The following is a 26,695-nucleotide window of genomic DNA, read 5'->3' as shown; positions in this document are numbered from 1 at the left end:
ATACATAAACAAGTGTATTGACCCTTTGTGACAAAAGTGTCTCCTTTTGAAGACAACAGGTAAGCCTAAGACGTCCACATATGAGGACGCAGGGTCTCAGGAGGTTAAAGAACTACAATCCTGTAATTACCGCTTGTATCCAGTGTTCATTTTTACTTACCTACAGAAACAAACCAATTGGTACCTTCAAAGCTGATCTAGTTGGTTCAACTGTGGTAAATGAGCTCTGGCTTAGTGCACCTACATTTAAAAAAAAAATAAAACATACATGGCAGCATGTAATGAAATATAATGATGATTGCACTTCTGGCACATTTGACAGGCTTTAGGCTTTTCATGTGTTATTTTACAACATTAAGTGTGTAGGGTTGGCTCTGAGAACGGTGGAAGGGGGTCCATCACTGAAATTATCCGATGTCTCGCTAAAAATGCAAACAGACGCTGATGTATGCTGATGGCACACAATGAGACTGGCATTTTACTCAGATGATTGAATAACAACGGATTTGCTTTGTTAGGTTTTAACAATATTTTACTATCATTTTTAATCACTAATGTGCTTTACACTTCTGTCACTGTGTGCCAGAAGGGAAGCGTACACTTGATATGCAGAGTAAGTACCGATCGAATAAAGAAAAGTGATCTGTGTAGAACTGTAGGGCGGTGGGCTGATTTTCATTGGGATTGTGACTACCAACTTTCCTCACATTATTTAAGTGATGCTTGATGAGTTTTTACTAAAGCATCAAATGTAAAGTGTGATTAGGTTTGCTGTCTGTTGGCTCTTCTGGTTGAGAAGTAACAAGACCAAATAAGACCAGAGAATAAGAAGAAACAAGACCAAAAAATAGTATGTACATCAAATGTAGGTTGACTCTACCTGACTTTTGGAATTCTTTTTCTGTCATGGTTAAACAGCAGTTAAAATGTCTATAATTTTCGTAAATGCTCTCTGGCATGTTGCATAATTAATACTTTGTGTTCTTTGTTTCTCAACAGTCTGTGCAGAGATGCTCTTGTTCTGCTTGGTCCTTCTTACTTTTGTGGGCGACAAGCCTCTTACTCCTATGTTTGAGGAACATAAAGAACATATTTGTTGGTGCAACATCTCCTGAACTGAGAGCAGACACATTTGAATGAGTGTATTTGTCTGAGGCGTTGGGCCGTGCACCAGAAATTTTTGGAAGTTACTCTGTACATTTTTAATGATACTGTATGGGATGCAGAGGAGCGTAGCGTCTTTAATGCTGCACATGCTGCAAGAACCTGATTCACAGCCTTTTTTTAAAATCCATCTTGCAGTTCTTGACACAGTGCGCTTGAAGCGCAGTGATTCAGATCAACCAGCCCTATTGTAGCCTTGGCCACATTTTAGCTTCACTGTATTTAATGATAGCAAGCAGTGGTCAGATTTCTTGGTTTTAGCCTTTGATAAACAGATCGTTCAGGCACCTGCCAACTTTATTTTTAATTTTGTTGCCGAGGTGTCTGTCCTTTTTGAATGGCTTCCAAGGACGACTTCTCCAATGGGTCTGCGTTACAAACCATCTGTCGCATCGGGTTAGAAGTCTGTTGCCAACTTTTAAGATATGAGTTGTAGTCTTTGCACCTGTCAACCAGCTGCTCCGTCACCAGCTTCGCTATGGCCAGTCTCAGCGTGAATAGCAGTGTACATCCCTGTGCACAGTTTGATGATACTGGAGGTGATGTTGTTGACCTTGCCCTGGATGTTGACACTTTTGACCTCTAAAGGGGTTCTGGGAAAGTTCCCATTTTTAAAAACCTAGTTTGAAAGCAGTGAGAAGCATCTGCATGGCTTATGTTTTTCTGGCGAGAAAGAATACGCCATTCGCTGTGCACCAGATATGGTCTTTTTATCCATTTCTTTTTAACACATTATGAGAACTGAAAGGACACAAAGAAGTCATCCCTGGTACTCTAACTGCTACTAAACAGCAGTTATTCAAATCGTCAAAACATTAGGGAGTTGGTGCACTCTGTACCTGAACATATCGCAGTTTATACTGCTTGGTCCTGCAGTGTTACCTGGATTGACTTAAGAAAATAGAAACATGATTAAATATTGACATAGCAGATAGAATGCTGCAAAGCGTGCATGACTTCCTGCTTACTTTTCTTTTCAGACGAAAAGATTACCAATGAACTTCTTCCATGACTTTTCTTAGCGTTATTAAGTATAAGTACATTAAGTATAAACCAACAGATGATGTGTAAAGGAATCATAGGCCTCGAAGCTACCTGGTCTATATTCAGCATATTTCACTTGTCTCAATTTAACCAAAAACATAAATATTTATGGAACTCAAAAAATATTTAATGCTCTTAGGTGTACAAAATAAATAAAAAGGTAAAAAGGGGGTAGGGCACAAGCAGGGGCGATTCTAGAGTCAGAAAAGTAAAATAAATAAATAACCAAAAAATGTATCAGCGAATGCACTCGCGTATCGACCGATACCAGTAAAAGAAACAAACAAACAAAAACAAAAACGCAAATATCGGCCTGATATATCAGCAGACTGACATATCGGTCGATCGCTACTAGAAATTCTCCATAGTGAATGTCAGTAAATACAGTTAAGTATCAGTTTCACCTGTGTGGATGTCCATAGGGATGCTCCCTCCCTCTTTAATGCCCTCCTATGTGCGTACTTTCCGTCAGCCTTTTGCTGTCTCATCCTGATGAAACATAATAGCTTTAAATTTATTTCAGTTCCTAACAGCAGAGCCTCGTGTGCAAAGCTGAGCAGAGGTGCTCAACGTAAGTTGCTCTCTTAATAATAGGGGTCTAATCTGGTCACCATAGGTGGTACAAAGCATAGACAGGACAGTGCCCCCATTGTAGTGGTTATGGTAATGAAGCTGTTTGTGTGTGTGTGTGTGCGCTGCGAAGTGCGTAAAGCTCCATTAAGTGATTATCCTCCGCTAGGGCCTCAGACCATGCCATTTGGTGGCACCTCCCCACAGTGGGTGCGTGTGCACACATGTAGCCGTACATATGTGCGTGTTGGCTGGCAGGGGGCAACAGCTGTTGATTATGACAGGAAGTGTTGCCTTTTCAACCCTGTTTGTACCATTACAGGCCAACAAGTGTGCGTGTCTGGCATTCACATAGAGCTCTGTGACTGTCAACCTTCTGCTGGGATGCCTGGGGGAAAAGGTGGCTCAACTCCCTGCCCTCTCACGCTGATGGACACAGAGAGAGAAACAAGGCAGAGTAAAGGTTACACAGAGCTCCATGTGTTGTGAAAACACAATAAGTCTTACCTCATGAAGCAGTTGGCATTAATCAGAGCGGCATTCATGCGGTAAACCTCTGCACTCAAACTGTATTAACAGAGATACACAAGTACAGTTAGAGTGTTCAAGGCGGTTTCCATAAACAGATATTTTTCTTTTTGTGGCATTGCAGGTTCAAAGTATAGAAATATGGCCTGCAGCTTTATCCTGCTGCTGACTGTTCAGTTATATCAAATCAGGATGTTACATGCATGGCAGTTTCACCTAATTTTCCTTGTTTACAACACACACAAACTCAATTAATGTGCTCTGAGGCTCTTGATCTCAGGTTTACCCACTTGAAGTCAGCACTGGAACTCATTGCATCTTATGCATATAGGCTTTGATATGCATTGATGTTTAGGGATGGGAATTGATTGTTTTTTATCAATATCAATGTCAGTGTCAGTTCTGCCTTTTGATTCAATTCTGTATTGATTCCTTTGTCGAGTACTTTGTCGATTTCTTTTTAGAAAGAGGGTGTACTACATGTTTTGGAACACCAGACCTGCTGAAGACGATCTGAATTTGTATGATGAAAATGTGAATAAGTATGCTTAAATACTGGATGAGGTAGCAGCTTTGATGTGAAAATGTCTGACTCAGACCCGAGTAAAACGATGAGTTTTAACACTGCCACATGGTGATTTGGATAAAATGATACGTGTCAAACTATTTCAGATTTGTTATGAGACTGTGGTAGACCGCCATAGTTGTGGCAATTAGTGGGGAAACACTGCTTGCATGGAATCACAGCCTTGCGCTGTTTGCAAACAGCATAATTTACATCTCGTTTTGTGATATCATCAAAGTCATAGATTGCCTCTTACTCTCTTTGGGCATTTATCAATATGTGCTTTATCTGTACTCGTGAAATATCGTCAGTTGCTGCCTAAGTACTGTTCCAGTTCAAAGTACACATCTGACCAAGTACAGTGTGAACACCTGGATGTCTGCAGGCCCACCTGATTTACTGAGGATTAATCAGGAGATGACTTGGACTGTGGACTTGTGTGAATGCATTTCACCGGCATCATCAAGTACAATTCTGTTCCAATGCCTGACAGATAAGTCCAAACTACCAAACACGCAAGTCTGAAGTTGACGTTCCTGGTTTTGATACACGTCCCATTTTTCCTTAAAGCACCTCGCAGTCGCAGAGTCTGACATCATGTTGTGAATAGTTATGTAGTTTACAGGAATCAATAACGTCAGAGGCGTACAATTCCAAAGAATTGTAAAAAACTGGTTTTCATTTCCCACTCCTATTGATGTTTGACTGCAAGAAACCTCTGCACATGTAATCAGTTAAATTATGGATTACTAACTTATTCGCAAAGTTAATATGAGGATCAATTCTTTTGAATAAACAATGTCCCATATCTGGGATTTATCACCACAACAAAGGGACACTGTTCATTAATTTTGACCTTTACTCTCTTTTCCACTCCTGTTTTTTTTCCCATCCTCTGTTCTATCACGGTCTCCGTCAAGCCATTGACCACAGAGACAACTTGTCATCTCTGTATATCAGTTGTTTCATGATGCATGAATAAACAGAAATAACCAAAATGTTTCCTTTGGAATAATGCTGAAAGAAGAGTGCACAGTTACAGGCTATTTACACCACTATTTGAAGTTTTTGAGGGTTTGGTTTTGAAGCATTGATAGCTGTCGTGAGGTCCCAGCTCTCAGGGCTGCCAGTATCTCAACATTTGTTTCCTTGATTGTCTTCTGGAAATGCTAATGATGAATTTTATTTTACATCGCCCACTCACCCATGTCAGCTGGTAAAGATCCTGAAGCCGCCAAGGCACAAGCCAGGCAGTGTTAGATAAACACCCTCACGTCAAATCCCCAAGGCTTCATTGTATGTGCCAGTTGCTGGATTATTCGAACTCTTAGCTCTGGGGTTCTTGCTTCTTCTCGTCCTGAAGGGTTCTGGCTCAACCAATCCCAACTCTAGGCGTGAGTCTCTATGCACAACCTGTCTTTCCCTCTCACTTCATTTCACAGCTTGGTCAATGGAGCTTTTGTAGGCAGGGGATATTGAATTAATTAGGCCTATAGCGATAACAGTGTCTTACCCCTGGGTGCAAGCCAAGGCTCTGCATTTCTACCCCCTTTGAAACACTGGTCACAATTGCACTTCCTATTTAGTTTTCCAAGAGCAGCAGTATCTAAATGGAGTCGAATCAATGGCCACTTTTGTATGGGAAGTGAACTGACAGTAGGCCGAACACTCTGCCTCAGCTGAGGACTCTCCAAGGTTGACATTTGGTGAAAGACCTGGTGCCTGGGAATGCGTTAAGTGTGACAGTTTGTTTGATAGGATCTGACAGAAAATGTACTCTTGAAACATGAATGTTATAGCAGCGCTAATGTAGAATTCTAGTAATATAAGAAAAAAACTCTCTGTACCTTTATAATATCATGATAAAGATAAAATAGAAGAATATACAATCAATGCGGCAGCTTGGTGATTGAGCATTTCAGGAATATTTTGTGTACAAGATTTCAGCCCCTCTATGTGTTTTTTGGGTTTCTTGTGTGAGTATAATGCTTTCTTGAGTAAGAGTGTGCACATCTGTGATTTATCACCAGTGTCACTGAACGTGGCTGCAGTGGGAGCCTCTCCCTGTATCCACACACATCTATTTTTACCAGTTTATTGCTTACCAGCCCACTGGAGACAAAGTGATTGGGAGATAAGACAGATCAGGAGATGGAAGGCAAAGGAAGCCAGCAAAGAAGAAGGGAAAACCCTCTGTTGCCACTTAAAAGATGACAAAGATATTTTGCCATGGGCGCCGTCTGGATGCTTTTATTTGTGACGTTCCTTAAGCTACAGATGGAAGAATTTCGTTTTTCTAGGAGGATACGATAAATCCAGTAGAGACTGAGATACCTTCTAAGAGAATTCAAGAGCAGCCTGACAATAGAGTGGAAATATGCACCAGTGAGGCAAAGACAAAATGATTGAAGTGAACAAAGGAAAGCAGGAAGGATAATGTTGAAAGGAGCATTTATCGTCACTTTAATGCGCTACGTTGTCATCTCACCAATGTTTCTGCTGTAAAGCTGTTTACCACTGATGGCACACTGGCCAACTGTCAGCAGCCATTAAAGGCAAGTGCTAGAATCTCACAGGCTACATGCCAAATCACACGCACAGACACTCATTTACCCCTCACATATGGCAGGGTCTCACTAAGGTGCTACTACAACATCTCACACCCCCTATCCCAATGTGAAGCATTATAATGGATTATTTTCCTTTAAGAATGTGCTGTTGGTGACTTTCACCACTAGCAGTAGCAGTGTTATAGTATGTGTAATTTATGTAATGAAACTCTGTTGTTGATAGTTGTCAAGGCAGAGGGGAGAGGCTGATGAGGAAACATGTAGTAAAGAAATTTGTTCTCACTCCATTGTTTGGGAGTTGTTGCAGCTTGTTTTTGACACATCAAACTGGGCAGAACCTTTTTCTCTTGCGGTGTCTGACAACTATTCTGTATTCTGCTCTGTACAGTACAAAATGTTTAAGGTAATGCACTACTAACTTCTGCTCTGTCTCTGATTGCGTCTAGGTACTACCCGCGCCCCACGTGAAGGAGAAGTTCCTGGCGTGGACTATAACTTCCTCTCAGTAGAGGACTTCCTGGAGTTGGAGAAGACTGGGACCCTGTTGGAGATAGGAACATATGAAGGTAAATCACAACACTGCAACTCTTTGGTTGTGTGTTTTGTTGGCAATTTCTGTTGGAAGCAAATTCATGTCAGCGGTGCTCAGGTGAGGTATATGATTACCTCTTTGTTACCTTTGTATCCATCGCTACATAAACCCATCCAAATGATTTGAGTGGCCCTGCAGATCTTGGCCCAGACATAAAAACAAAGAAACTCCAGATAAAAAAATAAAATAAAATGTGTTCCAGGAAGTTCGGGCTGACTTTGAGGCTAGGTTGTTTAAAAAAAAAAAACTATGTTGTACTTTGTTAACCACCTTAGATGAGTCATACATTGATGAATCCTTCGAGGCTGAACCAGAAGTTTGCCTTGTCTGTATATAGAATAAATAAGAAGGTAAATAAAAAACATGAATTAATGAAGGACACATATAAAACACTGTGGCCTTCTTTGCATCACGAGGCTAATTTCCTAGCTTGGCTGTGCATATTTCTACATTAATGGATAAGTGACTCAACATAGAGGATGTGACATGTGTAGCTTTAAGGGAATATGGAACTATAATATTCCATATGATAGAACTCAACAGGCTTTTTAAATGAATCTAGTTGTCATGCAGAGACACAGTAATACTTGTACATTCTTCTACAATTGTCCTCTCTGGTAGTGTTTTTAACTGGTTTAAATCTTATCTAACTGGCAAAGAATTTTTTTATAAGCATGGACGAACGTTCCTCTAAAAGCTATGAATTGAACTGTTGTGTCCCCCAAGACTCAATCTTAGGTCCTTTTTGATCTTTATATGTTGGAGACACGGCATTAATCTCCACAGCTATGCTGATGACAAACAGCTTTATATAGCTGTGTCTCCTGATGACATTGAGCCAATAGATTCCCTTTTAAAATGCATCTTAGATATCAAGTCATGGATGGCACTTTGTTTTGTTTGATTTTGTTGTTATGTAAAGCACTTTTGACTGTATCTTTTGTATGAAAAAGTGCTCTATAAGTAAAGTTTGATTGATTGCTTGGTTACCAACAAGAACTCTTACAATTGCATTTTTCTGTTTGTGCTAAACAGTGAACATGCTTAAATGGCATATAGCCCAACTCAGGACTGGTTTGTCAGCCTGAATGGGAGATATAACGATGTCCTTTTTAACGTCTCACTCACACTTACTTGATCTTGCCCGCCCGTGTTACATTGTTAGCAAGGCTGCGTGTTGTACCTCCGTCCAGGTCAATCAGTCAAGCAGAAAAGGTACAACCGCTGCCACAGCATGTTCCTTCTCTGCGTCCATTCGGCGCTCATGAAAGCCCACACCACAGACGAGTTTTAGTGTCGGTGCCAAAGACCACATGCTTCACCCTTTACCTCAACGTTCTGCAGTCACCCCGAAAGAAATGCTTTCCACCTCCGTCTGAACACTTGGTCTCCAAAATACAAAGCAACACGAAGACCTATTGTACACTGAGAAGATTTTTCTCATTGTATTTCTTTCATTCCTTGGCATGCTCTGCTGTTGTCCTCCATGTATCCACCATGAATACAGGACTGACAGCGTACATTCACAGCCTCTCTACGTTTATAGTTATTTTCTGATGATTGCATGAAGGACAGATTGGATGCTTTCAGAGCAAACATTGCAAAGGTTTATTGAAGGCATATTTAAAAAAAACATGTGGTGAATGCTGGGCATATTCAGAGGTCACTGTTCATTGCTTGGTTATTATGTTTTGTGTACATTTTCTCACATTGACAGATTTACACACAAAGCATACCTCAGATCTCACACTATGATGGACTGAACAGCCTTTATTTCAGTAGCTGGTTGATCATACAGCATGCTTTGGATATGTTAGATAGGTATGGAATTCGCGAGCACCATTAGCATCAGAAATCTTCAAAAAGAGAAGTACTCTTCTTTTAATTGTAAAGGCGTTCCAGGCTACAAAGATAAATACGCTGACGGATCATGCCACGTGATACAGTGTCATGTGTCAGATAGAGCACAAACAGTACAGACACATCGAAAGTACTTTCAACAACAACTCCGCATGTAGCATTTCCATTCAGTCAGCTAATGTTTAATGACGTATCTGCTGTGTCCACATGGCTTGTGCAGTGTTCCACGACGATGGTGGCGTCAAGCTGGGAGGAACGACCAAGGCCAGTGGATTTCTGGCACTCAGCTAGCTCGCTCACTTCACTGATTCTAGTGTGCGGGAAACCAGGAGCTTCCAAAAGTCGTCTTCTTTTCAGCTGCTTTAAACAGTTTAGGTTGCTTGGCACGTTGCGCGACATTAGACTGCCCGGGTCTAGTAGGTGTGAGAGGTAGGACGTACCGCACAGGTTTTTTGTTGTCTGACAACTACAGATAACAAGAATGTTAAGGACAAACTCAACAGTTATATTTATTGCAATATTAGGAGGCAAATAGGGGAAGTTTAGATTTTTTTCCCCTCAGTTTGAATCTGTGTTCTCAGACTAAATTGTATATTTGATGCTATTATATTAGTTTCATGCATGAGCACATTTTGGCATTAAATCTTTGGGATATGAACGTAACCTAAGTACGTGACTAGATTTATCTATAGAGTTTAATATTTCCTCATGTGATGCCATAAAGTTTAAACCAGGCTGGATTTATCTTTGACAAAAACTTTTTGAAAACTACTTTTCTATTTAAGTTTGCCGGTCTCATTAACACACTGGCTTCACTCTCTTTACATCTCCCTGGTTTCTCTTTGGATGGGCATGATTTGTTTTCTGCACGTTTTGCTCTCTCCACGTTAAGACTGTGACCTAGGCTAAAAAGCGTGGTGCTGGAACCTGAAGAACATTTTGGATGCAAATTACTGAAAAAAATGTGCAAACTACTTGGAAAAAGAAAGAACAATTACTCATGTGTTTGAGTTCCTTCCATTTCCTGATACCGTGTGAAAAACCAGGGCTGTGACTCTAACGCACAATTTTAGCTGAATTAAAACGGTCGAAAACGATGTGATATTGTTAATTAGAAATGACTGGAGTTTAATATTTCAGTGTTAAGTTAAAAGTTGGAAAAGTTTAATTGAGCTAAACAAGGTACAAGATGCAGTTCTGCTTTGGAGATTAACATACTCCCACAGACAAACTCCACCATTCTATTTGCATACAAAGCCTGTGACTTAACCCCCTCCAACACACACACAAAAACTCTTTGACCCCTCCTCTCACGCCCTCCTACTACTTTTTTTTTCTGTCTTTTTAATCCCTCCCTCCCATCTCCCCTCCCCGCCTCCTTCTCCGTTGCCTAGGTAACTATTATGGGACGCCCAAGCCACCGGTGCAGCCCCCCAGTGGGAAAGTGATTAGCAGCGGCGGTAGCGGCGGTGATGCCCCACTGCCAGACGGGCTCAGCAGTAGCCTGCCGGGCTCGCAGCACTCCACTCCTCTACGCAGCAAGTCCTACAATGACATGCACAATGCTGGAATAGTGCCTGGAGAGCAGCAGCAGCAGGAGGACGACGAGGACCTCCCTGACATGAACAGCAGCTTTACAGGTGAGTTTCAGAGGAGAGGAGGAGGAGGGAGGGGGAAGAAGAAAAGAAAGAGGATGTGGACAGACAAGCTGCTTGGAACTGATTGACGTTCTCAGAGTTTAGAAATCGAGAGATTGAACTAAAGGCGGTGTGGTTGAATGCCACCTCTCTCTTCGGTTTATGTTTTAGTTTTTCCAAAATGCAGGACTGGAGCCTTACAAGTGAGAATGTCACTTTTGGAATAAAGTGAGCTTTGCTCAACATTGTGTCAAGTCAGTAGTAGAAAGCAAGTCTGATCTCCCGCTTTCACATGTATCCCTGATAAAATGACACTGGATTATGTGATTTAATGAGTAGGAATGGAAGATTATTGTTGTATTGAAGAAGCAAACATCTCCTTCGCTCATTATTTTCGGTTTACTGTCATCAATGACTCTCCCGGACTGGAGAACATAACCTTTGTAATCTTGGTAATCTTGTCAAGCTAACTTTTATTTAACTTTTATTTAATGTTATTAGGTGCTGATACACCAGGTAAAATCCCTGTGTATTCTATATATATACACACACACATGATTGTTGTGTTTCCTATTGAATATACAGTATGAATTGAAGCCAAACTCTCTTCTGTAGCTGTTATATTGAGCACAGATGTGGATTCTTCCAGCTTTACATTATGAGAAGGGAAGTGAAATTCAATAACAAGATGCCTTTGAACCACATTCTGAAGCCAGGTGTCAACAGCCTTCTCTCTCAGATTGATTTAAGCACAAATGTAATTTATTTGGACAAAAAAAAAGGAAAGAAAGAAGAAAATACTGCCCACCATGCTGGCAACGTCCCAGCTACTAAATTAAGTTTGGCTCCTTTGCACAGGAAACGTTCAAAATGAAAGCCACATTTGGTGCTGACAAACACGCGTCCACGGCGACAGGTTTCTTCACCTCCTGAAAATAGTTGTTTCTTGGCTCCACCTTGCTCTCTGGGAGCTCCTTCAGCTCTTGCGGACACCCTTAACAAACGGACCTGCAGACGGCTGCTCCCAAATCCATCTTCGACAGCGGCCCGAGAACACGCTGTGTTTAGTTTGGAGTGTAACACTGGAATGCGATCTCGCTTTCGGGCCACTCCGTTTGAGGGGAAAGAGGCGCGCTAACCCTGAGTGCTGATGGATAAAGTGGGAGATGGAAGTGGAGAGAAGGTAGCAGGAAATTAAAGAGAAAGTGGGAGGGGCTGTGAAGGTGGAGGTCTGAAAAAGAGTGAACGGGGGGTAAAAGAGACGAGTGAGGGAGGGTTTTATTTAGCGAAGTAGTCAGAGAAAATGAAGAAGCGGGAGAAGGCACAAAAGGAGTGAAGAGAGGGCTTTGGTGTGGAGAGGGGCTGCAGAATACAAAAGCTTCTTTGATTGGTGAGTGCTTTCTGGGTTTGACTGCATCTGTCTGTATGACTGCATCTAAAAATGTAAAACAGTGCCACCTGGCTGCAGGCAGCGGAAGGTGGACGTCTGAGCAACCCCCCCCTCTCACCCCAACACCGTATGTGATTTGAAAAGTGCTGCTCGAGGCTCTGCACTCACATTTTCGATTTCTTCGATCATTTCCTACGCCCTCCTGTGTGTTCGTTCATAGGTCAGTTGTCATTTTTAAGGAGGTTGACTCAGCCCTAAAGCTGTTTCTGGCATGTGTATTTCCAAAAGGTGGCACCGAAAGTTGTTTATTTGCCGTCTGTGATTGTGTGAGCTACAAGGGTGCTAGTTAGGTGTGAAAATGAGACAACAGGAAGCCAGGTGATGGCACTTCAGAGAGGCCACGGCCCTGGGTGTGAACTGGCCACTCTGCTAACTGAAGCAAACGTTTAGTTTAGCGTGAATGGATGTACTCAGCTGTGATTTCAGTCAGAGAGCATTTGGAAAGTCCTTTTGTCTGAGGCTGGCGGCCAGACGTGTATTTGTAAAACCTGAGAGTATTTCGACTTTGTTTTATTGGCGTAGAATTTGAATATTTTTTTTTCAGAAATACAAGAGCAAACCTGAATCTATTTTTTAAGCGACGGAAGCAACTGTTCCTGTTATTTCTTGGTCTCGAGGCCCCACACCTTGTTTTTGCAGCAGCTTCTCGTCCTCGTAAGTCTTGGTGGTGCCGTCTAATCAAAATGTTCCTCACACCCCTGTGCTCGTTTCTGATCCCGCCAGGAGACTCTAGTGAATTTGACGAGATTCATCACTCGGTGCGCCCCTTCGCCCCCCACCAGAGTGACCCGTCCTACGCTGGGACAACCCCCTCACCACCGTCCATCACGGAGAGCACACAGCAGTCACACCCTCACCTGAGCCATCCTCCCCCTGAGGACCCGCTGGGACCTCTGCCTGACAACTGGGAGATGGCCTACACCGAGAACGGGGAGGTCTACTTTATAGAGTAAGTAACAGAGGATGTATCTTGAATCTTATTTGTGCTTAAATATCTGGCGGGTCTCACTCTCACGCTGTAGCATCCAGATTCCCAGCTACACAGTGTGATGATATATGTATGCTGTTGTGTTGAGAGTTTTGAAAAGCTTCATAAAACATTAAATATTTCAGCCCTGGTTGGTTTAGAGACACCTGTAGTTACTGGTGGTTGCAGTAAGTTGGGTTTAATACTACAGCCGACCATGATCTGATGTTACGCTGCTCATGGCACGAGTCTGTGAACAGCAGGGTGCGGTGGAAGGAGTTGGTTGCATGGCTGAGAAGTTGGAGGTGTGCAGCCCCGTCGCCTGCAGCTCTTCGTGTAACAGCTCACCGTGGTTGCTCCTCCTTTTACTATTAATATTTCAAATTGATCCCCTGTCCAAAAAAACAAACTGTTGTCTTGCTTCGTAGACACATTTTTGAGGAACGATGGCGCTGAGCTCATTGACAAACACATTCCATGTCCTGTGACTACCTCAGAATAATAATAATAATGATGGGAAGCTACAGCAGCAGGGGATGTTTGGTTTTCATAAGCACTAATCTATGAACCCTCTGGCTGTCGTCTGAATTTAAAATTCTGCATGTATATTCATTTATCTGTGTATGGAGTTTACATTTCTAGTACCTGAGTATAAATGTGTTTTTTACATCTTGTCTTTACATTTTGTCTTTTTTAATTAGATGAGCACTCTATGTACATTTAATCAAATAAAATGGGTTGGGTTAACTGGGGTCACAGTTAACCGAGTCATTTGCATCCATCCATCATACTTTCAGATATGGGTGCAGTGCACTTTACTAAAAATTCAGGATTAGTTAAGTCTGCATGATGGAAGATTTGGAGAAGCAAGTCAACTGTTAATATTTGTATAACTGTGGCTCCTCAGTCAGAACTAATACAAAGGTCAGTGGACCAGAAACGGTCTAGTGACCTTTGTTTTAGCTTTGTTTTTTGTTGATAAACCATGACTTAGATGATTAGTGTCTTTACAGAGATACTCATTAGCAGTGAACGCATTTAAATGGCTGATTTTTTCACTTGTTACAGCGAATTCTGTTGTTCTTACAGTGCTTATACTTATTTATAACACACTCATTTGATGCTCTGATTCACTCTGACCATTACACACATATTCTTTAACAGAGTTTTAGCTAATTACAATATTCTGAAGATCCTTTTCTAAAATATGTGCTATCGCTTTTACATTTTATTATTGTATATGATTATACATGGTAACTTTTACCTGCATGAAGGTGACTTTATTCTCGTTTGTCCTGTTTAGCCACAACACAAAGACCACCTCCTGGATAGACCCTCGGTGCCTGGACAAACCTCAGAAACCCCTGGAAGAATGTGATGATGATGGTACGTGCAAGCGTCATTTCTCGTTGGATTATGTCCATATGTCTTTAGTCTTTCTTTCTTTCTTAACCTAAAAAAACAAAAGTCGTTGCTTTCAAAAATATACTTATATCATCTTAGCTATTGCACTGAATGTCAGGGTGTAGCTAGATTTTACCCAGTGACTGATAATGTTGTGTTGTCATGAAAAGGCCACTGAGTAGAGGTTCCACCAGTGGCCCTTAGGTGTCAGTGTTGAGTCACAGAACACAGTGCTACAGCTGTAAGAAGCACCACAGCTTCAGTGAACCGACTACATCACCGGTATCATCCTTCTTAAATAAATAATGTCCTCCCCGATTGTTCAGAGACACAAATACTGGTGTGCACAAATACATACATATGGTCATTTAATGAGGAGACGAGGCTTGCAGGTTATGTAGCTTTGTAGCTCTTTAAAGTGTGCATATGTTAAAATTTTTAATTACACATTGATTCATCTGTGGATGTTTCCACCATTTGGTTGGTTGGTTGAAGAAACGTCTTCACTTCTAGCTCTGCTCCATTTTTTTTTCTTCAACCCACACATAGGGATTTGTGGAAAACACTGAGATTTTTTGTAAACATGGTTTGTCTCATGAGGTCGAAGCTTTGATGAACTCTCCCCACCCAGTGGCCACGTGTTGTTACTACACCCAGTTCACCCCACAGATGTAACGTTTTCTCTCTCTTTTCTTCCCAACAATCCCATGGTGCTGCTGCGCTGTCCATCCCACCGAATAGAAGGGGTACACACGGAGGAGCTGGATAATGATCTAGGTAGGAGCTTCTGTCATCTTTTACACCTTCCTGCTGATACACAAACATGTAACTATAACAAGTATCTCCTTGATTTTGCACAAACTCGTTGTCGCAGTTAACCAGACAAATTTAAAGAGGTTTAAATGGGTAAGTGGAAAAAAATAAAACCAGGGCTCGCTGCAGTTAAAGTCCTCATCTGCATAATGACATGCACGGCATCACCGCAGAGTCATTTAACAGTTGGTGAAAGGTGACTGTGACCGTCACGCTAATCATCTGAAAATGAGACATTATGCCAGCAGACTCTCGACGTTTATGAGGCCCGCCGTTAATATTTGGTTTCGATTTCCGACACACACGCGCTCCGCATGTGGCCTCGAACACATCATTGTCGACTTACCCAGACGTCACGCCACACGCAGCCCCGAAACGCTCCCACATAAACAGCCTGTCATCTCATACATAACGGGCGAAAGCTGATTTGAAGAAGATTGTTATTATGATGATTTCCTAATGGGTGTCTGTCTGATCCAGACAGCGACAGGCTCTTTTTTTTTCCTTTTTTTATTCCCTGAGACCCATCATCACACTAACTAGCCTATCAGACACAGCGGTGAGGCCACTTGTGAAGGATAAATGGTGTCTGGAGGCGGATGTGGCGACACTGGTAATGAATGATGTCATTCCACTAGGGGAGAAGTCTGATTAATGATTGCACTAGGCCTTTATCATCCCTATATTCTGATATAATGTGGAGGTACGTTTAAATACAGGTATACATATAATAAATGTTCACATGATCAGAATAGCTCTGAGAGAAGAGTAACACTCTGTATTCTATCCTGCCTTAAAGCTGCAATAATGTAGTTTGTTTTCTATTAACACTGAGTGAAATGACTAAATACAATATGAATGAATGGGGTCACCCACTTTCAATAGCCCCGTGCTGCAGGAAAGCAATGAAATGGGCGAAAGAAACAACAAATATCGAAAGAAGTTTCTGAAATTCTGCGAAGTTGAAGCCAGCATCTATCAGGCTTCTTTTTCTTTTCCCTTTTCTCCCCATCGTTAAACGTCTTAAGCAGCTGCCATGTTAAAATTGTCAGGTCAGACAAGTCCCCTGTCATGCTCAATAATTATCGATCGGCGCAATTCAATAAAGGTGGGCACAGAAACGCAATTAACTCGCGTCCTCCTCCGAGGAGCAGGCGCGCGGCTTTTATGAGCACGCACACGTACGCACACACAAAGACCCTCTTAGCAGCACATGCTTACTCAAGAGAAATCAATCGCTGCTCCGTATCGGGAGCACGAGATGCAAACGGTTAAACATGTAATTCATCACGCCCGACTGGCCCCTGAATTCACAACGTGTCCTGGAAAGCGGTGAAGAAGGACACGCGGCGAGAGGAAAACACTGCATAATGACTGACAGGTTCTTCTCTCTGTGCCTTTCTCATTTGTATTTCCACACACTTAACTTCATGCCATGCCTTCGAGACGCTTGCAGCACCAAGCCTCCTTTGTGCACTCTCTCCTATACACACACACACAACAGTTCTCCTCCTGGAGCAGAACTAGTGCGGTGTGAAATCAAGTGGGTGATTAAAATTTTGCGTGACGCGAGGCGGGACCACGTTCCATTGAACGTTTCAGCTCAAGACGTCTGAATGATAATTCACCGCGCCCGCTTTGTGGGTCCACCATCGCTACATCGCTTAACGCTGTAACCTCGCCTTCCTGCTTGTGCTTCTCATAGAAAATGCAGAAAATCTGGAATGAGAGGAGCGCAGGTTGTTCACGCGCGTGAAACTGTCGACTGATTTTCTTTCTCTGAATCGGTCTCACTTACAAATCACGGATACGTAGGCAGTGTTGCTGCGTTAGTCCGATGCGGCAGATGGTTTGTCACGCTCAACTGTTCTTGGAAACAGTTCGGGAAAGGGCACGGACTTTTAAAAATACCTGGCATCTGTCTATCACCTTCGATGAACTTCCCACCGATCAGGCTGCTTCTCCCGGTAGACCGTCCGTCACACCTGTCAGAACGCTGACTGGTAAGAAAACCACCGCGCTTCGGCCACAAGTGCATATCGTGTAGCCTGGGAAGACGGATTCACACGTGACCTCGCGAATATGCATGCAAGATGAGCGCCGTGCCTCAGGACAGATTTCAGATTTCACTGCATATGCTGCTGACTCCACACCAGCACTTCCTTATTAAAAAAAAAAAGCACAGGGAGGCTCTCCAAGTTGGATGAATGTAATTACTATGAATTGGCAGAGTGTAATGTTATGTAAAACTTATACATCAGAAGAGAGGATTATTGAGCAATCTGTGTTTTCAGCCAATTAGAAGCCTTTGACATTATCTGCGTGCCAATAATCAGAGCGGCTGTAATCAGACTTTCAAATGGAATCTGATGGCTCCGTTGGAGATAACAGCAAAGAAACGCCACTGAACTGTAGAAACACACACTCGCTGCGGCAGCGGGTCCAGTCGTATTCATATCTTTCCCTAATGAGCACTGAATTTCAACTTTAAAACTCTATCAGCGTCTAAAGTACATGCGCGTTTGCGTCACCTTGAGCTGCCGGTCGCTTTCACTGCTGGAGAATGAGGTTTGTATTCATGCAAGGTTCAGATTTAGTCCACAAAGTGGAAGTCTACTGTGTAGCTACATACACACACCGGGACAGATGAAATATAATTAATAACGACACGGACTGAAAACAAAGACCACAACATTGCGCTTGAACCAAGGACAGATACGCTTTCATCGGTGGATTAACTAGTAGTGTGGGTCTGCAATATCTTTTGGAATGTTTGTCATTGGTTTGAGAAAACTAAAGCTTGGTTTATACACACGGCTCCGCAGGAGGATGAAAGGATTTATACCTGTGTACTGATTTGTTGGCTTTATTCTATGATTAAAGTAACGCTTGGCGCTGACCAGTCACTTGAGTCACTCACGTTGGAGGTGATGTTGGCGAATGTTAGAAGCGAAGGCGTCATAGTAGATGGTGTGTAGCCGCCCAGACACGTGAACGAGGAGCTGCATTCAACTGGGCCGATCACGTTTCTCTGCGACACAGACGACACAGAAGGGACGCTGGCTATAAAGAAAGCTGAAGTATTTCAAAACACACCCAAAACTTTTCTATCCCCTACACGGTCAGTACGTTAACATGCACGTGAAAAAAACGCCTTAATCCAACTTTAACTGGACAATTTAAGTGCACGAAAACACGTTACTCCGACTAAAGTTGGAGTTCACCATGTCCAATTAAGACACCCAGATGATGTGATTGGAAATCGATTTTTGACAAAGTGTGTGCGCAGGCGCCACAACGGCTGCGCTGCCGTATGACCCCAGAACAAAAACATCCAAGAAAGCCAGTCGCAGAAGAAGAAGGTAGAAGAACCACCTGAGTGATGGCGGTGTCTTATCTGCACCATAAGTAGCACGGACATTGCGTACAAGATTAAAAAGCTGTACTATTATGTTGCATGACTCCAGTTAGGGGGCCGTATTAACCCGCTGACAGGACACATATCGCCACCTAGTGTGGAGGAGGAGGACGTGTTCCTGTCAGTTATTTAATTTTCCCCGTTGCATGCAAACTGGGACAAGGATCACATTCATAACACGTACCGAATGTCCGCCAGCTTCCTCTCCTTTATATTATCACCTGTCTCCCTTCCTTTATTTTCTATCCTACCTGCCGTCCCTCTCTCTGACCTCTTCTCCTTCCTTCCTTCCTTCCCTTCATCTCCCCTCACTCTTCATTCATCTGTCCGTCTGTGCCCAAGGGGCTCTTGCTCTGCTCTTATCTGATGTGTGGAAATGTCAGCTGTGTGTTAAGGGACAGAGGCAGGGACAGTCCCTGAATCTGTTGAGTTGCTCTGGCCTCTGGAGACCGACTGACAGGCAGGCAGGCACAATGGAGAGGCAAAAGGTCTCTCCTGGCCTTGTCTCGTAATAGCTCAACACATGGCCTTGAATTATCCTCATCCTATCATTGTCTTGTTGTTTTTTTTTACAGAACTTCCACCAGGATGGGAGAAAATAGACGATCCAGTGTATGGGGTCTACTATGTTGAGTAAGTGACGCACAGTATGCAACACAAAGACACTGATGCTGCACAAAAGCATGCTTAATTTAAAGAGGAGAAATGGCATTCATGCACATAAATAGAAGTTGTTTTTATTCTTTCGCACTCTTCCCGTCACTGTAAACGCGAGTCGCTCTAATGTTTGTACAGTTCCTCTCTGACATCACATCCATGTTTTAGCTTCGGCTATTTCGGTCTTTTGTGTGCTAGAAAATGTAGGCCATTTTGTTTGTGTCATTACCATCTGGGAAAATATTCAGTGCATGCTGGGCCTCGGCATTAATACAAAAATAGTTTCATTCGTTTTTTTGATGTTGTTCAACACGGCATCTGGTGACTCAGGGCAGTGCCATTCTTTATTTTCTTTCCTTTTGCTATGTTTTATTTTTGTAATATACATTTTCACCATTTCCTTCATTTGCTGTAATAAACGTGGTGTTTTCAGGTTTCATATTTCAGTGCTGGTTAAGCTGGTAGGAAGGGTCCCAGGCACAGTGGTGAATATGAGAGACGTTTGAGGTTTATCTGAATTAAGCCATCATCACAAAAGGCCCTATTAGATGTAAATCGCGGGTGTAATTATGTCACGCGTGTCTCTGTGAAGGGGTTTCCGTGCAAGTACGGTTGCACGCGTATTGTGTCACTTTGTATTAACCGTATGTTCACCTCCCCCCCTCCCCGTCTCTTGCCTCTGTCTCACTTTTCTCTTACCTTACCTTCCCGTCTATGTCTCCACCTGCGTTTCCTCAACCCCCATCCTCTCATTTCTCCCTCCACCCGTCTCAAAGTCATATCAACAGGAAGACCCAGTATGAAAATCCAATGCTGGAGGCTAAGAGGCGCAGGCAGCTGGAGCAGCAGCCGCCTCAGCAGCCTCAGCCCCAAAGCCAGCAGCCACCTGAAGGTGAGCGCTACATCCGAGGTTCGTTCACAAGCCCCCGCCAGGGGCGTCATTTTCTTTCTTTCTATTCATGTGTATGAACGAGTTGCCGGTGTATGTGTCTGTCTGTATGTGTACAGAGTGACTGTGTCTGTCTATGCCAGTTATTGCTGCTGCAGTTATTTAATGTTGCCTGCTACTGCCTTATGATTTGCTAAGTGCTCTCCCATAAAGGCATAACTATTATTTGCGGCTGTGCCACGCAGCCTTTTTGGAGTTAATTTCAGTTTTCTGTGCTACCTTTGGATTCTTGTTTGTGGGAAATAACTTGAAAGCCCTTTTTTTCCTAAGCAGGAGACAGGTGAGTCTGACTTCTACTGCAAATGATCTGAGAGTCTCCTTTTCTAATTAGTAAACGCTACCAGTAATCACAGTAGTAATATATAGCATGCAGCAGCCAAATCTCAGCCAACAGTTAACCTTAGCAGCAACCGCTCCTGCCTTCGGTCTTAAACCTCGTAGACTCACAGGACACCCCACGGAGGGACGAATCGTAAATGCAGGCCGGCCCACGAGGGAATTCTCCTATCGCGCTGCACCTTCTGCCCATTCAGCAGAAAACATTAGATTCACCTCGATTACCTCCTGATTTTACCCCATTTGAAACCTGAGTCTCCGTTCAAAATGTTTTTTCACGTCTGCATTGATTCTCCACTGAGAATCAATGCTGATCACCCTGTTTGGAATATTAATGAAGGCTGTGGTCTGATCGGTGCCACCGCGCTGTAACAAGGTGATTAATCACAAATAAATGTTCTGCTTTCGCACAAGTCCTTTTTTATTCACTAGAATAAACAGCGGTGAAGCTCACAGGACCTGTTCAAGTTGAACTTCTTAAGGTTTTATAGCATAGGTCTTCAACAGGGGGTCCTCGACCCCTGGGGGTACTGCAGGGAAGTCGCAAAACCTTTGGTTGATTAGACATTTTATATATATATGTATACTGTATATCTTTTACTTTTCCTCCACAAATTTAAATTTCTTTCAAAACACATAAATATGAATCCAACATACTTTAGTAAAGGCATAAGGGATTGCTTAATATTAAATGCAAAATGATAATAATACTGCATATTTATAAATAGCACAGTCCGGAGTTTAATATAGAACACATACAGTAAAATATGTAGGGGGTCCCTACCTGATCTCTCCACCAGTTTGGAGGTCCTGGGCCTGAAAAATGTTGAAGACCCCTGTTTTATAGAATCATTTGAACACACCAAACTGGCTCGGCCCCACAGCACTGTGGGACATGTTGTCCAAGAGATCTTTACTACCGGTTTCTTCTACGGGTAGAACAGCCGTTCACCTGTCTAGACGCCATCTAGAGAACATGTGCCTCTTGCCGTTGCAGAATGGATCGAGGACTCGACGCTGGCGGGCGCCCCATTGGCCAGCTATGCTGCCAACCACCAGGAGACCTACAGGGAACCTCAGACAGGTCCCCCGGTGCCCAATGCGATGGGCCAAAAACGTAAGTTCTCATCCGTAGAAGTGTATGAAAACAGGACTACTTTTCTGCTTCTAGACTGTGTTACCCAGAGTGACTCATTACGAGTTAAGCAAAATTCAGCTCTTACAGTAGAGTTTGTTTTCCTGTGCTACTGCCTCTGGCTGTGTTTTAGTTTTCATGATGCTGAGCCGGTTATGAATAGACAATTGAAAGCTGCTCTGTGAAGGAACCATATTATATATTATTAATAAATTAGGGTAAATTCAACCCATTTGCTATGTATAGTAGACTACATCCAGGCAAATAAAGCTCTTGAGACGGTGTTTGTATTTTTGAGAAGACGCAGTGAACTCGGTTTGGTTTCCCCCATTAGCCGTTTGTTATGGCCACATGTTGATTCTTGTGAAACCTCTGATTTGTTGTTTGTTTTCTGGATCTAATAATGGCCTGATTTCACCCATCATTTAGCAATGAACACACCTACAAACACAGTGTCTAGCCATTACTGTGGGTTTCCTTCTCCTGGTTGCCAGCTCCTTTTATACCAGCCTCCCACCAGCAGCTTGTCTAATTAGCGCAGCCATGGCAGAGAATTAACTACCTCACCCCGTCTCTCCCGCTCGCTTTCCCTTGCCGCGCTGTCGGCCCCCTTCTCCTTTTCCCTCATCGATCTCTTTACTTTACTGCTTGCATTTGCTGTCGGGGCTGGCTTTTGTCTGGTCTCCCACAACTCTTTGCTTTGGTTCAGTTGTCGGTACTGTTCATCTTTCTGTCTCACTCCCTACTTAACGGCTCCTACCGACTGTCCAAGCTCTTGATATTCCTCCAGAGGAAGACGTCGTTTTTGAAAACTCTTTATCTAACTGCTGCTTTCATGTTCCCCCTACATCCTGGTCTGCTCTTGCATCCACGGGTCCCTTGTGGATAAAACTGCCATATCAGCTAACAGTTTTGTTACATCTCCCCTGTTCTGAAAAATGCAATTTGAAGGCAAAGCACACAGATACACACACACACACACACACACACCCCAGAACAATAAAACCATGAGGACTCAAACTGACTCCAAGGGTTATACATCTTTCATTAAAGTTGTTGCATTTTCATCACATAGTGTGGTAGCGTGGGAGACTTAACCCGCACCTCTTGCAACATCTACCTAGTGCAGCAATGTGTATATATATAAGTCAGTTTCTGTGGCCTTTTGTTTGGTCTTAATACTTAATATATCCCTGCATTCAACCATTATTCTACATTGTTCACCCTCTCATACCTGAAATATTTCCATTTCACTTTACCCTTAATGCCAGATAATGAGGTCGAGGAGGCAAGAGGAAGGAAATGACTGGAATTGGGTTCAGATTACCGAAATCGGAGCAATTCGTCTTTCTTAAGGCCATTGTGACGTGTGCTTGGCGGAGAGTTCCGTGTTAATTAAACCCTCACAACCAGCATTGAATGATACAGATGTCTTGTTGACAGATGAGGTTTCAGTAGCCTCTCGCGCAAACATGGTTGACTCACATTCGTGTGTAAGGAATGCAATTGGTGTTTGAGGTCAAAGCTTTAAAATCCGGTGCAACTCTTCCCTTACAAACCACCATTGAAAATCAGTCCGCTGATATAGTGTTATTTAATTTACACCCTGGTTATTGTTTGGGTTTCTTTCAACAATGGGTTATGACCCGTGCTTTTGATCTCATACACTTTGAATTAACCACTATTGGCTTAGTCATTACAACGTCTATATCTATACCAACTGTAAAGAGTGCAGTTGTCAGATATGATCACTTGGTGGTTGATGCCTTCAAAAGGTGGCACTAGTACATTGCTCTGAATTTGGTTTATCCTTTTCTAAATAATTAATTCATGATAAAAACAGCCCATTCTGATTCAAGTTGTGTCATCTGGGCACTCGGACAACAATTGACAGTAATCATTACTTTACTTGGATGCACTGATCAGGTCCTCACAGAGGGTCAAGACTAGTTTGAGCCAGTGAGCCAAAAACACTTCCCCGAAGCGCAGACAAAGTATTTTTCCTCACACCTTATCGTCAGGTGTACGCACTCTGAATCCAGGCCTTTTTATTTGAGTCTGTATTGCGACATCAATGTCATTATCGCTCAATATTCCGGTTCTTTGTATCCAGGAGGGAAGCCATTCTTCACTCGGAACCGATCTGAACTGAAGGGCACTTTCATCAATACCAAACTCAAGAAGAGTCGTCGGGGGTTCGGTTTTACCGTCGTAGGAGGGGACGAGCCGGACGAGTTCCTGCAGATAAAGAGCCTGGTCCTGGATGGACCTGCTGCCCTCGACGGCAAGATGGAGACGGGTTGGTGTTTTGACTTAATCAAAGTTTGGTTGTTTTGTTGAGTGTCTGATGCATGAGTATAAAAGTGTCACATGTGTCCTGCAGGAGATTAAATTGACCTCTGCTTTTATTCTGCCTCTAAGGTGATGTGATCGTGAGCGTTAACGACACCTGTGTGCTGGGCTACACCCATGCCCAAGTCGTGAAGATCTTCCAGTCCATCCCAATCGGCTCCATGGTCAACTTGGAGCTGTGCCGTGGCTACCCACTGCCTTTTGACCCGGATGACCCCAACACCAGCCTGGTTACCTCAGTGGCTATTCTTGACAACAAAGATCCCATCATCGTCAACGGCCAGGAGGCCCCCAACAGCTACGACTCCCCCTCCAGCCACGGCAGTCAGAACAACAACAACGGCCCCGCAAACGGCGGAGCGCCCCTCAACGGCCTCCCCCGACCCCACAGCCCCTCTGCGGAGGTGGCTTCCGATACCTCTTCCCAGCTCGGCTACCCCAGCGATGTGGTCACCCTGGCCTCATCCATTGCCACACAACCGGAGCTCATCACTGTACACATGGAGAAAGGAGACAAGGGCTTCGGCTTCACCATCGCCGACAGTCCGGGAGGCGGGGGGCAGAGAGTGAAGCAGATTGTGGACTACCCTCGCTGCCGTGGCCTCAGGGAGGGCGACATCATCGTGGAGGTGAACAAGAGGAATGTGCAGAGCATGTCTCACAACCAGGTGGTCGACCTGCTCAGCAAGTGTCCCAAAGGCAGCGAGGTCACCATGCTGGTGCAAAGAGGTGAGTGCGGGATAATCTCTCCTTATATGCGCGTGTGTCGTGTCAGTGAACACGTCAGCTGTACTGTAACTCAGCAGAGCAGATGGAGGGGAAGACGGTGCAGAGAGCAGGTGTCAACTTACATGGAAATATCTGATTTATGCGCCCATATGTTGAGGTATCGCAAAACAAAACAAACCTTTCCCATGAATCTGCTTGATGCTGTTGACAAAAAATAATAGGCTTCTGCCTTTCAGGCTGTTCCCTTTCACAGAGAGCTATTTTATTGACACACATATTTATTTATTCATGCAGATAGAGTGTGGAAGGGAAAAAGAGATTGCAAAGAAGGCAAGATAGAAGGATATTTATGGTATGGAGGGAGAAAAACAGCGGCAGAGGAAGTTGAAATAACATTTGGGGACATGGATGACCGTTTAGAGGTGAGAGAGAATGGCGTTGCCAGTCAGTCATGGCTTTCCGGAAATGGAAAGGAGGCATGAGAATAAAAGTTAAAAGGGTAGATGGAGGAAGTATGAAAAGAACTGTAGACCCAAGAGAAAGGCTTCTGGTACATCAGCCCAAATGGTATCCCTCAGTCTTTCTTATAACCGGGTTTCTTTGCATTCTGCTGTTCGTACGTTCTGCTGTGCTGTAGTTTGGGGCTTTTAGTATCCTGCCACGTTAAAACCATTCGCTTTAAAGATGTCGTCAGTTGTGCTGGCAGGCTTTTTATCCACCCGCCCCGGCTATCTGGCTTGGCACAAACTGAGATCTGCGCCATTTTCCCCCTTGAAATAAAAATTTCAGTGTTATTTGGTCAATGTCAGTTCTTTGAAAACAGGGCATTGGCGTGTGAACGCTTCTATTCAGTGTGCACCACGCGGCTTTTGTCATGGCTTCTGATTGAAAATTGCCGTTGCACAGAAGCACTAAATGGAAACAAAGCAACTGTGAATGGAGGATAAAACTGAAATAGTGAATTTCAGTATTTTTCCTCCAATCCCCCTCAGACTCGCGGACCTCCAGAGCTCCAAACGCCCTGTGTGAGACAAGTAATTGGACCATTTTTTCTGTCAGACTATCCCTAGCTTGCTTTGGGTCTTATTAATTCAAGTAACTAAAAGGTTTTGTGTGTACGTGTGTGCGCGCACGTGTAGTTTATCTTCTCCGTAGGTTTAAGCGCTTATAACTGTCAAGGGAAATTGGTCAGATGAATGGCAGCTGAGTCACATTGTACTTTCTGTCTTTTTTTTTTTTCCCCAAATGTGCTGCCCAGTCTCGACGCGCGTCTTCATCTCCGTCTTCATTCTGTCACGCTCTCCCTCTGCCTGGTTCGGGGCGCGCAGGCCACGCTCCGAAAACACACAGGCGAGGCAGTTCCTCTCCCCGTCTCTCTGTCTCCTTTGTTAATGAGTAGCATTTCTTCATCGTGCAAGTGTACACAGGCCCATAAAGCGATGGGGCCTCACCATGGGCAGGGGCTCTAATGGGCTGTCAATGAGACAGAGGGCAGAGTTTAGCTTGGCTTCTGGAAATGCACTGAGTAGCCTTGATAGGCACGGACAGGCTCTGGTAGTAGGAACTGAGGGAAACATACGCACAACGTGAATGATCAGTGTATATAGAGCATTTCAAATGAAACTACATTCACAGATTCCTGGTGTTCAAATGCTAATGGCTCACCTCACAGCCATTTATTAGTAAACCAAAAAAACTAATTAGAAGAGTACAGCCTTCTATACTTCTGTTTTTGGCATTGTTATTGAATTCAATCCTTCTCCTTCTGGTTTAAGATCATATTTTGAACCGATGGGAAAAATAAATGGAAACACATGCTTTGTGTATTAGCACCCCTAGGGGGTCCACGGAGGTACTGCAGGCGGGTCGCGAAATGTTCACGTTCAGTTGCACAGCCCCCCCTACTGTTGCACATGTTTGAATTAAGGAAATGAATATTTGAACCTGTATATTAT

General features: G+C 43.4%; 1 protein-coding gene across 12 annotated transcripts in view; it reads left to right on the top strand.

The window, feature by feature from the left end:
• The window catches only part of magi1b (membrane associated guanylate kinase, WW and PDZ domain containing 1b), a 131,970-nt gene that overhangs the window by 77,425 nt on the left and 27,850 nt on the right, over window positions 1–26,695 (top strand). For 10 of the 12 annotated variants that reach the window (XM_047581873.1, XM_047581872.1, XM_047581867.1 and 7 more), the window contains 10 exons: window positions 6,888–7,007; window positions 10,288–10,533; window positions 12,704–12,929; window positions 14,251–14,333; window positions 15,093–15,128; window positions 19,158–19,215; window positions 20,016–20,149; window positions 21,522–21,641; window positions 23,773–23,958; window positions 24,081–24,740. In XM_047581873.1, the coding sequence (XP_047437829.1) occupies window positions 6,888–7,007; window positions 10,288–10,533; window positions 12,704–12,929; window positions 14,251–14,333; window positions 15,093–15,128; window positions 19,158–19,215; window positions 20,016–20,149; window positions 21,522–21,641; window positions 23,773–23,958; window positions 24,081–24,740 (1,869 nt within the window). The remainder of the gene's footprint in view (window positions 1–6,887; window positions 7,008–10,287; window positions 10,534–12,703; window positions 12,930–14,250; window positions 14,334–15,092; window positions 15,129–19,157; window positions 19,216–20,015; window positions 20,150–21,521; window positions 21,642–23,772; window positions 23,959–24,080; window positions 24,741–26,695) is intronic. The other 2 variants (XM_047581874.1, XM_047581870.1) reach the window with 1 other exon arrangement.

Source organism: Mugil cephalus, chromosome 4 (genome assembly GCF_022458985.1).
Source record: "Mugil cephalus isolate CIBA_MC_2020 chromosome 4, CIBA_Mcephalus_1.1, whole genome shotgun sequence".
NCBI lineage: Eukaryota > Metazoa > Chordata > Actinopteri > Mugiliformes > Mugilidae > Mugil > Mugil cephalus.
Note: the sequence above shows the minus strand (reverse complement) of the source record. Positions and strands in the feature narration are given on the sequence as shown.